The sequence below is a fragment of the Callithrix jacchus genome, chromosome 9 (genome assembly GCF_049354715.1).
Source record: "Callithrix jacchus isolate 240 chromosome 9, calJac240_pri, whole genome shotgun sequence".
In the NCBI taxonomy this organism is placed as follows: Eukaryota; Metazoa; Chordata; class Mammalia; order Primates; family Cebidae; genus Callithrix; species Callithrix jacchus.
Window position 1 is genome coordinate 125,311,752 of NC_133510.1, and position 13,321 is coordinate 125,325,072.

Consider the following 13,321-nt stretch of genomic DNA (forward strand, 5'->3'; position numbering starts at 1 on the left):
TGGGACTACAGGCGCCTGCCACCATGCCCAGCTAATTTTTGTACTTTTAGTAGAGACGGGGTTTCACCATATCGGCCAGGCTGGTCTCAAACTCCTGACCTCGTGATCCACCCCTTCTCGGCTTCCCAAAGTGCTGGGATTACAGGCATGAGCCACTGCGCCCTGCCTGTCTTCCCGTCTTAAGGAATAGAGAGCTTCCTTTGATATTAACCAGTTTTCTACATCACTGTTGTTTATTTTGTTAATCATCTCTTTTATAAAAATTAATCATTTTTGGCTGGGCATAGTGGCTCACGCCTGTAATCCCAGCACTTTGGGAAGCCCAGGTGGGCAGATTAAAAGGTCAGGAGTTTGAGATCATCCTGGACAATATGGTGAAACCCTATCTTTACTAAAAACGCAAAAAAAATTAGCCGGGCGTGGTGGCGTGTGCCTGTAGTCCCAGCTACTCAGGAGGCTGAGGCGAAAGAATCACTTGAACCTGGGAGGCGGAGGTTGCAGTGAGCCGAGATTGTACCACTATACTTCGGCCTGGGCAACAGAGCGAGACTGTCTCAACAACAAAAATTGACCATTTTTAATGGGAAGTGGAAATCTCTCTCAAATGCATACTCATTTTGGCTGCTTTCTTGAACATATTCAACACAATATAACTTTTGATTATTTAGAAACATTTTGAATATTATTTATTACATGATTGTGTAATCTATTATTTATTTAATATTATTTATTACATTATTGTGTAACAATATCCATTGTGAAGGTATATTGAATTCTCTGCTCGGCAGTCCTATATTCTCTCATGAGTTAGGTTTTCAAATTGAGTGACCATCTCCTCTAGGCTGTTGGCTGCCACTTGCTCAGCAGTGAGTTTCCCTTTTTGTCTGGTGTCTCCCACTTTCTGTTGGTTTGCGTATGTTGTTAAATTGAGTGTAAAATCAGGGTAATTAACTTAGTAAGGGTTTAGAGACTCTCCTCTGAGTCAAGTGCACAGACCTTTGTTATCTGTCTTGAATTACTTTTACTGACTTCTGGATAACTAAATTAAGCTCCAGATAACTGTGAGATAATGGTATATGTACAGACTCCTTTTACAGAATATTCCAAAGCCATTGTTAACCAGTAACATCAGTGAATGTTGTTCACCAGATTAACTTGTATATGTAATAGAAATTATCTGCAGATCGTGTGAAAGGGCAAAGATCCTAAACTCTTCAAAAAATTACAATATATTCTCATTTTTGAAATGTGGCAGATAAGTAAACTCAATCAACAGGGTAGACTGTGTCCCAGGCTAACTGAATTTTGCTTTTTGTCAATTATGAGATGGACATTCACTTCTTTCCCTTTGTCAAGAGGAAATTGTTTTGTGGAGGTTCATACTCATGGTCAAATATGGGATTCAGACATTTCAGAAAGATAGGAAGAAAAGAGCCTTGGAAAGGTGCTCTTGGAGTTACACCCTGTTGTTTTGTCACTTTGCTTTTTTTTTTCCTTTTTCTGTGCCCATGTAGGTAAAAATAGACCTGCAGCATCATTTTCAGTAGTCTTTTGAAGAGCAAAAGTTTATTTTGAAAAAGTTTAATATATCTGTCTTTTTTTTTCCTTTTCATGTTTTTTGTGTTAGATTTAAGAAATCTTTGCCAATCCAAGTTCTCTAAGGTTTTTCTCCTATATTCTCTTCAAGAAGTTTTATAGTTTTAGCTCTTACATTTAGGATGTGAATCATTTTAAGTTAATTTTTTGTGTATGGTGTGAGGTAAGGGTTGTGATTCAGTTAAATAGTCCTTTGATGAATATCCTTGTTAATAGCTCTTCTCATTACACTTAAATTGTTTCCTTAAGATACATTCTTAAAAGCGAAACTACAGGGTCAAAGTAGGTATCTACACTGAAGTCTGATGTATATTGCAGGGGTAGTTTTCAAAAGTTCTATTAAAGACAACCCCTAGAATGGGAGAACATATTGGCAAAGTATATGTTTAATAAATGATGTATACTTAGAATATATAAAGAATTTTACAAATTAAAAATAGTCCAATTTTAAAAAATGGACAAAGGACTTGAGTAGAAATTTTCCCAAAAAAGATATACAAATGGCCAATAAACATGTGAAAAAATGTTTAATACCAATAAGCGTTAGGGAAATGCAGGTCAAAATCACAGTAAGAGGATACTTCACGGCATTAGTATGTGGAATGTGTTGGTGAGCATGGAGATCAGATCCCTCTGCATGCTGGTGGGAACGTACAAAGGTGCAGCTGCTGTGGAAAACAGTCTGGCAGCTCCCCAACACATTAAACATGGAGTTACCATGTGACCCAGCAATTTCCTTCCTAAGGATCTCCCCAAGAAAATATAGTCCCTATAAAAACTTGTACACAGATGTTCACAGAAGTGTTACTCATAACAGCCAAAAGTTGGAAAGAATCTAAATGTCCACCAGCTGATGAATGGATTAAACAATGTGATATATGCATACAATAGAATATTATTCAGCAGCAAACAAGAATGGAATGCTTACAAGTGCCACATGGATGAGCCTTGAAAACATGATGCAGAGTGAAAGAAGTCAGTCCCAAACAGTTACATATTATATGATTCCAGTTATATGAAATACCAAATGTCCAGAATATGTGTTCATATAGAGACAGAGTAGATTGACAGTTGTTTAGGGTTAAAGTAAAATAACTAAAGAGTGTGGCCATTTCTTTTAAATGTGCTAAAATTGTGATAGCAGTTGCATAGCTCTCTGAATGTATGAAACACGACTGAATTGTACACTTTGTTTTTGGAGGCAGGGTTTCACTCTGTCACCCCGGCTGGAGTGCAGTGGCTTGATCACAGCTCTCTGTAGCCTTGACCTCCCAGGCTCAAGCCATCCTCCTGCCTTGGCCTCCCAAGTAGCGGGGACTACAGGTGGACGCTGCCATACCTGGGTAATTTTGTATTTTTTTGTAGAGATGGGTTTTTGCCTTGTTGCCCAGGCTGGTCTCTAACTCCTGGGCTCAAGCAATCCTCCGGCCTTGGTCTCCCAAAGTGCCGAGATTACAAGTGTAAGCTACCATGCCTGGCAGCATTGCATACTTCATATGAACTGTATGGTATGTGAACTATATTCTAATAAAGCTTTTACAAAAAGCAAGTCGTACCAGTTAATAGTCCCACTAGCGTTATTTAAGAAGGCCCAACTCCTTACATTATTCCTGACCCTAGGTATCATTACTATAATTTAAAAACTTCAATCAGCTCTATTAAAGTATAATATGTAAACAATAAAATTCACCCTTACAACTGTACTTATCTATAGTTTTGACAAGTTTATGCATACGTGTGACCACTGCAATCAAGATACAGAACATTTCCATGACCCCAGAAGGTTCCCTTGCCCCCTTGCCAGGCATCCTCCCCTTCACCATCTGCATGCTATTACTGTGAATTAGATTCATCTTTCTGTGTGTTTTATATAAATGGAATCAGACAGTTTGTATCCTTGTGTCTGTCTTCCTCTGCTCGGCATGTTGCTGTCTGCACCTGTAGTTAATATTCTATCGTATGGATATAGCAGTGTGTTTTCCCCATTCATCTGTTGATAGATGTATTTGGTTTATCTTCCGTTTTCTTGTTTTCAGCTTTACCGTAGTTACCCTTTTGCTTTTTTTTTTTTTTTTTTTTTTTTGAGACAGTGTCTCACTCTATTGTCCAGGCTGGAGTGCAGTGGTGTGATCTCGGCTCACTGCAACCTCTGCCTCCCGTGTTCAAGCGATTCTCCTGCCTCAGCCTCCTGAGTAGCTAGGACTAAAGGTGTGCACCACTACACCCAGCTTATTTTTGTACTTTTTTTTTTTTTTTTTTTTTTTTTTTAGTAGAGACAGGGTTTCACCATGTTGGCCAGGCTGGTCTTGAACTCCTGACCTCAGGTGATCCACCTGCCTCAGCCTCCCAAAGCGCTGGGATTACAGGCATGAGCCACTGCACCTGGCCTAATTACCCTGCTTTTTAAAATCTTTGTTAATCTGAAAGGCAAAAGAAAAAAAAAGATATCTCTGGTGCTTTAATTTGCATGTTTTTAGTCTCTAGTTTTCTAAGTTTATTTATATTTGAGAACGTCCTTTTATCTCTTCTGTTTTTTTATTTTTTTCTTTTTTATAATTGGGATGTTGGCCTTTTTGCCAGTTTTTTTTTTTCAACTTTTTATTATAAAAAAAATCGTAACAGAGAAAAGTTGGAATAATGGTGGCGTCATCTTTGCAGCCACTGTCCCACTTAACGTTCGCCTCACTTGCTTTATGGATCTCTCTCCCACTTTCAGACCGTTTAGGGGAAAAGTTGCAGATATTTATGACATTTTATTCCTAAAAATAAGGATATTCCCTTTTATAACTATTATGTCATTTTTATGCCAAAGAAAATGTTGATTCTATAATATGTAATATATGGTCTATATGAGAAGATTTCCCAGTTTTCCTCAAAATGTCTTCTGTGATTAGTTTTATGAATCAGGACCCAGTTGTTTTTCATCTCTGTAGCCTTTTTTCTTGTAGAAGAATCCTTCTGCCTTTCCACCCACTGTGGCTCTGAACTTTTGAAGGGACTGGCCCAGTCGTCGTGAAGTTTGTCCCACAGTCTGCATTTGTCCTCTTGTGTGGAACATGTTTCCCTGCTCCCTGTGTTTCCTCTAGACCACATGTGAGTCCTGAAAGGCTCTGTTAGATTTAGGTGGGACATTTTTGGTGGGTGCGTCACAGGTGATCACATCAAAGGTACTTACCACCAGGGTGGCGCACCGTGGGTGGGGCTAAGTTCGGCCATTTCACTCAGACCTTGACAGCTACATCTTTTTGATCTCTGTGCAGTTAGTCGTTGGTGAAGCTTCACGGATTGTGGAGCTCCTTACACCTTAACGACTAAGCTTTTTTCACAATGCCTCCCTCAGTTTGACACTTATTTTCTAACTTTGCTTATTGATTTTTTTTTAAATTTAGAAGAGATTTTTCACTTAAAATAATTTTTTTTTATAGCGACAGGGTTTCACCATATTGGCCAGGCTGGTCTCAAACTCCTGACCTCGTGATCTGCCTGCCTCAGCCCCCCAAAGTGCTGGGATTACAGGTGTGAGCCACTGCACCCAGCCCACTTTTTTTTTTTTTTTTTTTTTTTTCCTAAATTGAGTCTCACTCTTGTTGCCCAGGCTGGAGTGCAGTGGTGCCATCTCGGCTCACCACAACCTCCACCTCCCAGGTTCAAGTGATTTTCCTGCCTCAGCCTCCTGAGTAGCTGAGATTACAGGTATGTGCCACCACACCGGGCTAATTTTGTATTTTCAGAAGAGACAGGGTCTCCATGTTGATCAGGCTGGTCTCAAACTCCCGACCTCAAGTGATCTGCCCATCTTGGTCTCCCAAAGTGCTGGGATTACAGGTGTGAGCCACCGCACCTGGCGATTTTTCACTTTTATGTAGCCAAAAGACCCATGGTACAAAAGAGGTTCTCTCAAAAACTTCCCTTTTATAAGCTCTTCCTTCCCCTTCTTTTCCTCCCCTCTTTCTTGGCCTGCTTTACCTCAGAACCTGGCGTGATAAGTTATCTTTGATTCCTATTCTGTCATCTTTTTGGACTATAGATTCAGAAAATTACATTTGACTAAAGTGTGAAATCTTGGCCAACTGGCTTTTCCATCGCTTCACTTGCTCTTCTTTTTCAAGGACTTGCCTGTTGCCCAGGCCAGCCCCTGGCTGGGAAAAGTAGCAGCAAAGTTGGGACTTTGATCCTAGGCTCCACACCACTAGTGGTGTTATCTTAACTCCTCTGTCTTCAAAGCTGCAGGCCCATTTATGGTGGTGATGGAGAAGGGAGGGAAGAGCATGGGCCACATGCCAAAGCTGTTCATATCTGGAGAAGGCCGCCTGATTCCCTCTGCCTGAAACCCTTTTCTCTACCTTCTCTTTCCCTTGGAGATACTGCTCAGGCATCTTGATTAAGGAAAACACCATTGAGTGCCCCTCCATTGCATTTCTGTACACTCTATACGTGCCTTTGCTCACTCAAAGGAAGACCTTTTATCTTCTACATTAGCTCATGAGATCCTGAGGGCAGGGCCGGGGATAGCGTCGTCTCTGGCCCTCTGTGCAGAGCCTGATACATCAGGCTTTGGTAACTGTTGCAGGGATGTTCCACTCCCTGGCCTGCAGAGGGTTTCTGTATGATGTGGATGCATTTGATTCCTGGTGGTAAAAGCCAGATGGAGTTGCTGGCTCTTTTTTTTTTTAATCCAAACAGACATTTATCTTTACCTTATAAATAGAAAGGACCTTTTGTCCTCTCCCTTTGTAACCATTGCAGCTCCCCTGAAGCTGGCTTCTCAGCATTCTAGGGGAATCGTTTCTTATTTCACTACTTTTTTTGTTTGTTTGTTTAAAGACAGAGTCTCGCTCTGTTGCCCAGGCTGGAGTGCAGTTGTGCAATCCCAGTGAACTGCAACCTCTGCCTTCCGGGTTCAAGTGATCCTCCTACCTTAGCCTCCTGAGTAGCTGGGACTACAGGCTATTCAGTCCCAGTAGTCCCACTACTCAGTGCACCACCATGCCTGGCTAATTTTTATATTTTTAGTAGAGACAGGGTTTCACCATGTTGACCAGGCTAGTCTCAAACTTCTCACCTCAGGTGATCCACCCACCTTGGCCTCCCAAAGTGCTGGGATTACAGGCATGAGCCACCACACCTGGCCTTCACTACTGTTTATTTCCATAGATTCATAGAACTGAAAGAGATGCAGCAGCATCAGCGGCACTAGCTACTGGGTGCAGGACTCCAGCTGGGCCTGTGCCCCTCCTCGGAGAGCACTGACAGGTGTTCACCCATCACCAACACTCCTCTTTGTGTTCTCTATCTCTCACCCTCTCCCAGGTTGTCCACTCTCTAGCCTGACTAAGAGGCACTTGATAAGGGTCACTGCTGTGAAGTGTGTCTGAGAGCTGATGCTGCAGGCAGTCATCGGGCCCTCGGTGGCCTTTCCTTGCTGCGGGAGCTGGGGGTGCAGGTGATGGGACAGCTGTGAAACCCCCAGCTGCTATTCCTGTGGAAGGGCTAATAAAGAAAGACACTTATTTCTGCCTGTGCCATAGCTGCTGGTGGGATGCATTTGCATTTTCCTCGATGTACCTAATCTCACAGCTCTGGTGCTCTCCAGCTTCCCAGCACCTTTGCTCATCACCCTCTCTGCCATCCCCCACAGTAGTACCTCCTCTTCCCCTCCAGAGTTACAGAGACTTTAATCATGCCTTCTCACAGCACATGGAGTCAGAGAGCCCTGAACGTCTTGGGAAGCATCAGCGGAATGCATAAATTCTTTTTACTGAGAACCTCCTGTGTTCTAGATAGAATACTCAGTCTGCTCTAAATACCTGGCTTCATTTCCTTCTTACCACAGCTCTATGAAGCAGGTTTCTTTTTTTTCTCAAAGAAAGTGAAGTTCTGAAAGGCTGTAGAGCTGGCAGGGGTGACACTGGCTGCCTTCTCCCAGCTCTCCTGTAGCCAGTGGTGATGGGGTGGTTAGAGAAGTATCTTTCCGAGTTGGCCCTGATTGGAAGGTGTGGGGTTTGGGGGGACACTGCCCTCTCTCGGCTCTCCCCTGGCCAGCGGTGACTGGGTGGTGATAAAAGCATCTTTCCAAGTTGGCCCTGATTGGAAAGTGTGCCATGTGTCTCCTGGGAAGGGCAGCCTGGTCTGTGATGCTGCTGATGGAGAAAATGAATTTTTATGACATTAAGAAAGAATCAGATTTCCTCAGTAAAATCCGGGATAATATCTGATTCCTTCAGATATTATCATTCCTCCTTAGGAAAAGGTCGCAGGCGCTTGCACATAATGAGTCATATTACAGTAAAAAATCAACATAAGTAGTTGGCTTCGAGTTTTGTTCATAATTCCTCTCTCCCTTCTTGACTCCTCCCCACCTCTAAATGCGTACTGGTCCCCAAAATCTACAGGAAGAAGAAGACACAAAATCTCCTTCGAATTTGGGTCACACCCTTTCATTAGTCTGTGATCACTGCGGGGCCGGTGTTTTGATTTCATTTGTGAGTGTGGAGGGAACCTATAGTACATCAGGGACTTTGAGAAGTATCACTCTCTGGGCAGACTTCTTTTCCCTGCTCTGTAGTTTTTCTTAAATTGCCTGTGCCTTACAAATTCTCATTTCATTTTAGTCTATTCTTCCAGGAGGCCTTGAAATAGGGGTAAATGAAAGAGAGACATTAATTACTTTGACCTTGACTTTTAGTGACTAAACGGGTGCTCACCCTCACATGAAACTCTAAAAAATATACTTTCTGTTTTAGGTGGCACAATCTCAGCTCACTGCAACGTCTGCCTCCTGGGCTTAAATGATCCTCCTGCCTCAGCCTCCCGAGTAGCTGGGATCACAGGCAGCCACCAGCTAATTTTTGTATTTTTAGTAGAGATGGGGTTTCACCATGTTGGCTAGGCTGATCTTGAACAACTGATCTGAAGTGATCTGCCCACCTTGGCCTCCCAAAGTGCTGGGATTACAGGTGTGAGCCACCACGCCTGGCTAATTTGTATTTTTAGTAGTGACGGGTTTTACCATGTTGGCCAGGCTGGTCTCAAATTCCTCTCCTGAAGCAATCTGCACTAGGATTATAGGTGTGAGCCACCATGCCTGGCCCAAATTGTTGCTTTGGACAGGAAGGAAAGAAATGTAGATATGTGAAATGCTGACAAAGATATAATTCATTCATATGTCTCGGGACAGACAGAAGGGCTGTTTGACCTCAGTTGGTTTGGCCAAGGAGATTTGCATTTCTGAAATATAAAAACTGTTTCTACAGCTTGCCTTCGATTTAGTGGATTAGGCTTCAACTCTTCTGCCCATCCTAAACTCCTCTGCTACTTGGGAGGTTAATAAGTTGACTAAAAAACACCCATGGGAAGAGGATGAAAAGGAGAGATTTAGGATGACAACTGAATCTCAGTAGCAGATGGGAGGGAAATCATCTTTAGCAGGCAAAGGGAAAACGAATTTTATTTTGGAATTTCTATTATGTGAGGAGGGTAGTACAAAGTTGTTTGTATGCTTTTTTTTTTTTTTTGAGACGGAGTTTCACTCTTGTTACCCAGGCTGGAGTGCAATGGCGCGATCTCGGCTCACCGCTACCTCCGCCTCCTGGGTTCAGGCAATTCTCCTGCCTCAGCCTCCCAAGTAGCTGGGATTACAGGCACACGCCACCATGCCCAGGTAATTTTTTGTATTTTTAGTAGAGACGGGGTTTCACCATGTTGACCAGGATGGTCTCGAACTCTTGACCTCGTGATCCACCTGCCTCGACCTCCCAAAGTGCTGGGATTACAGGCTTGAGCCACCCTGCCCTGCCATTTGTATGCTTTTTTGAATTCTCTTACTCAAGCCAGAATCCTGTGGTTGCAGTGGGTGTTACAGGATCCAGCTATTCTTCCTTTTGCCTAATGGAAGAGGGTGTGACCCCAGTGCATCCCTGCGCTGGGTGCCTCTCATTTGTATTCTTTAGGGCCAGGAACTCTTTTTCTGGGGAGTGGTACAATTCCAGACCATTAAAAGTAGAAAATAATTGGGAACAATCTTATTTAGTTATCTTTTGTCTCTAAAAGGGAAAAACCTATTTAAAGCCTCTTTAGGTTTAGGGTCAGGCATAGTGGCTCACGTGTAATCTCAGCACTTTGGAAGGCCAAGGCAGGAGGATTGCTTGAGCTTAGGAGTTCGAGACCAGCCTGGGTAGCATAGGAAGATGCTTATCTCTAACAAAAAAAAAAAAATTTTTTTTTTTTAGCTGGGCATGTTGGTGTATGCATGTAGTCCCAGCTTCTTGGGAGGCTGAGATGGGAGGCTCACATGAGCCCAGGAGTTCAAGGCTGCAGTGAGCAATGAGTGTGCACAGCACTCCAGCCTGGGTAATAGAGCTAGAACCTGTCTCTTAAAAAGAAAAAAAAAGGTCTATTTATAGGTCTTGGCTACCTGGTGAGTGTTACCTTATCCTTTTAAATGCAACAGATAGCTTCTGATTTCTCTGACTTGTAAGTAGGTTGTGTAGCCGGCAGTGCCTTGAAATGACTAATAATGGTGATAATATCAAATTCGTTTTTGTCAGTCTTCATAGGTACGTTTCATTTGCAAGTATGCTCTGTTTCCATTACCTCTCTGGTAGCCAGTTTCTAGAGTCTTGATTCCAGGTGTGTACTCTGACCAGAGAACACTGTTCCTTGATTTATTTCCTCTTTAAGTCAGATGTCTGCAATTGGGTGGAGTTTTTAATTCTTTTTTTTTTTGAGACGGAGTTTCGCGCTTGTTACCCAGGCTGGAGTGCAATGGCGCGATCTCAGCTCACCGCAACCTCCGCCTCCTGGGTTCAGGCAATTCTCCTGCCTCAGCCTCCTGAGTAGCTGGGACTACAGGCACGTGCCACCATGCCCAGCTAATTTTTTGTATTTTTAGTAGAGACGGGGTTTCACCATGTTGACCAGGATGGTCTCAATCTCTTGACCTCGTGATCCACCCGCCTTGGCCTCCCAAAGTGCTGGGATTACTGGCTTGAGCCACTGCACCCGGCCTTCATTCTTTACATAAACATTTTACCTTGGTGAATATTTGAACAAACTACTAACTAATTACCTTTTTATGAAGGTGCTAGGGCAAAGCTGTATTTTTTGTGGACAGTCATTTCTAGTACTGAATATAGTGGAAACCTTGCCCTTTTGTCTGTGGCTTAGTCACTTGGTCAGGGAGATGGTGGCAGTTTCCCTAATCGGTTAGGTGGGGCTATGTCAAACACAATAAAATGTGGATAGTGCTTGCGTTTGAGTGCCGTGACTGTGTGATCTGGTTTGTTTTGCTGTGTTTTCTTTCTTAATTTCCTTTTTACATTATTTAGAAATGTTATAAAAGTATGATCGGAAATGTGAAAGAGGTACATGAAGCAAATTACAGAAAACCAGACAGCTTTAGATTTCTCTTACTGTTTAAGTAGGTTAAGTAGTGTAGGTAGAGTAACATTTCTTATCTAGTATGGAGATGGCCCACTTTGAAGTGGGGTGCTGCCCACATTCATTTATTAAACACAATCCCAATCAAAATATTAGAATAGATTTTTTTCTTTTAGAATAGTTTTCTTTAGAGATTTGTCAACATGGTTGTAAAGTTCACTTGAAAGAACAGTAGGCAAGAATTCTAAAATTGTTTTAAAATATGATGGGTGCTAACCTTACCTAGATAGTAAAGCGTATCACAGAGTCGTGATTGTTAAATCATCGTGATAGCAACACAGGTTTGGACACAGGTCAGTGATGATGCAGGGGCCAGAACAGGCCCTGGTGTGTGTGAAGAATCAACATATCTTAATGGAAGTGTCATAAGTCACTGTGGAAAGATGAGACAATGAGATAACTAGTTGGAATTTGTTTTGGTGAGCTGGGTAAAGACTAAATTGATTTTTTTCCCCCAGATGAGTCAGTTATGTGAAAAGTAAAATCATTAAAAATGTATGTACAAAACACCATAAGCAACAGAACATCCAGAACTGGTCTCAAATATATGTATCTATGGGGAAGTCGGTGTATGATGAAGATGGACCCTAGTTGAACGATGAAAGTTGGATTATTTAGGAAATCCTACATAAAGCAGGATCCCTACATCATTCCTGTATGTTCATTCCACCAAATAAGTCCCAGTTGTCTTTATTAAACTGAATGTAACAAGGGAAGCTGTGAAAGTTCTAGAAGAAAATAGATAAGTGTTTTTGCAGTCTTAGGCTAGGAAAAGCCTTGTTAAGTACAACACCAAAAACAGAAACATAAAAGAAAGGACTTTTAAATTTCAACCATGTTAATGAAAGTTAGTGTTTATCACAGCATTGTTTATAATAGTGAAGAACTGACACAGCACATCTCTTAATATAAATGTATATCTATGGGGAAATAGCTAATGGATTATGATAAATATGTACAGTGAATACTCTGTATCTAAAAATAAAAACAATATAAAACTTTATTGGCATAAGATGTCTGTGACATATAAGTGAAAAATTAGTAATAAACTTGTTGCTACCTGTTTAAGCATTATATTCATGTGTGTGTGTGTGTGTGTATATATATATATTTTTTTTTTTTTTTTTTTCGAGGCGGGGTCTCACTCTGCCACCCAGGCTAGACTACAGTGGCAAGATCATAGCTCACTGCAGCCCTGGAGCCTCTGCCTCCTGGGCTCAGGTGCTCCTCCCACCTCAGCCTCCTGAGTAACTGATACTGAGGGCATGTACCACCACACCTGGCTAATTTTTTTTGAGACTGAGTCTCGCCCTGTCACCCTGGCTGGAGTGCAATGGTGCAATCTGGGCTCACTGCAGCCTCTGCCACCCGGGTTCACATAATTCTTCTGCCTCAGCCTCCTGAGTAGCTGGGATTACAGGCATGAGCCACCATGTCCGGCTAATTTTTTTTTTTTTTTTTTTTTTTTTAATGGAGTTTCGCTCTTGTTACCCAGGCTGGAGTGCAATGGTGCGATCTCGGCTCACTGCAACCTCCGCCTCCTGGGTTCAGGCAATTCTCCTGCCTCAGCCTCCTAATTTTTTGTATCTTTAGTAGAGATGGGGTAGCCAGGCTGGTCTCAAACTCCTAACCTCATGATCCACCCACCTCTGCCTCCCAAAGTGCTGGGATTACAGGCATGAGCCACTGTGCTGGCCAATTCTTGTATTTTTAGTAGAGACAGGGTTTCACCTGGTTGGCCAGGTTGGTCTCAAACTCCTGACCTCAGGGGATCCACCCGCCTCAGCCTCCCAAAGTGCTGGGATTACAGGCGTGAGCCACCACACCTGGCCCTAATTTTTGTATCTTTTGTAGAGATGGGGTTTTGCCATGCTGTCCAGGCTGGTCTGGAACTCCTGGGCTCAAGTGATCCACCTGCCTTAGCCTCCCAAAGTGCTGGGATTATAATTGTGAGCCACCACACCTAGCCTTTTCATATTCTTTATTTGTATACATAGGTACAGATAAATACATATTGCCAGGACTTAAGGGCCAACTACAGAGTTAGAATAGTACATACAACTACCTTCATTTTCTTTTTTCTTTCTTCTTTTTTTTTTTTTTTTTTTGAGACAGTTTCACCCTTATTGCCCAGGCTGGAGTTCAGTGGCACAATCTTGGCTCGCTGCAACTTCCACCTCCCAGGTTCAAGTGATTCTCCTGCCTCAGCCTCCCAAGTACCTGGGATTACAGACATGTGCTACCACACCTGGCTAATTTTGTATTTTTAGTAGAGACAGGGTTTCAT

General features: G+C 42.5%; 1 protein-coding gene across 10 annotated transcripts in view; it reads left to right on the forward strand.

Annotated features, from left to right (window-relative positions):
• MLXIP (MLX interacting protein) overlaps nucleotides 1-13,321 on the forward strand; it is a 65,768-nt gene that overhangs the window by 21,845 nt on the left and 30,602 nt on the right. The window contains exon 2 of one of the 10 annotated variants that reach the window (XM_078337505.1): nucleotides 9,139-9,256. The exons of 8 other annotated variants lie outside the window; for them this stretch is intronic. In XM_078337505.1, the coding sequence (XP_078193631.1) occupies nucleotides 9,249-9,256 (8 nt within the window). In that variant the 5' untranslated portion in view covers nucleotides 9,139-9,248. Of the gene's footprint in view, nucleotides 1-9,138; nucleotides 9,257-13,321 lie in introns of those variants that run through there. One more of the 10 variants, XM_035257906.3, reaches the window with a different exon arrangement.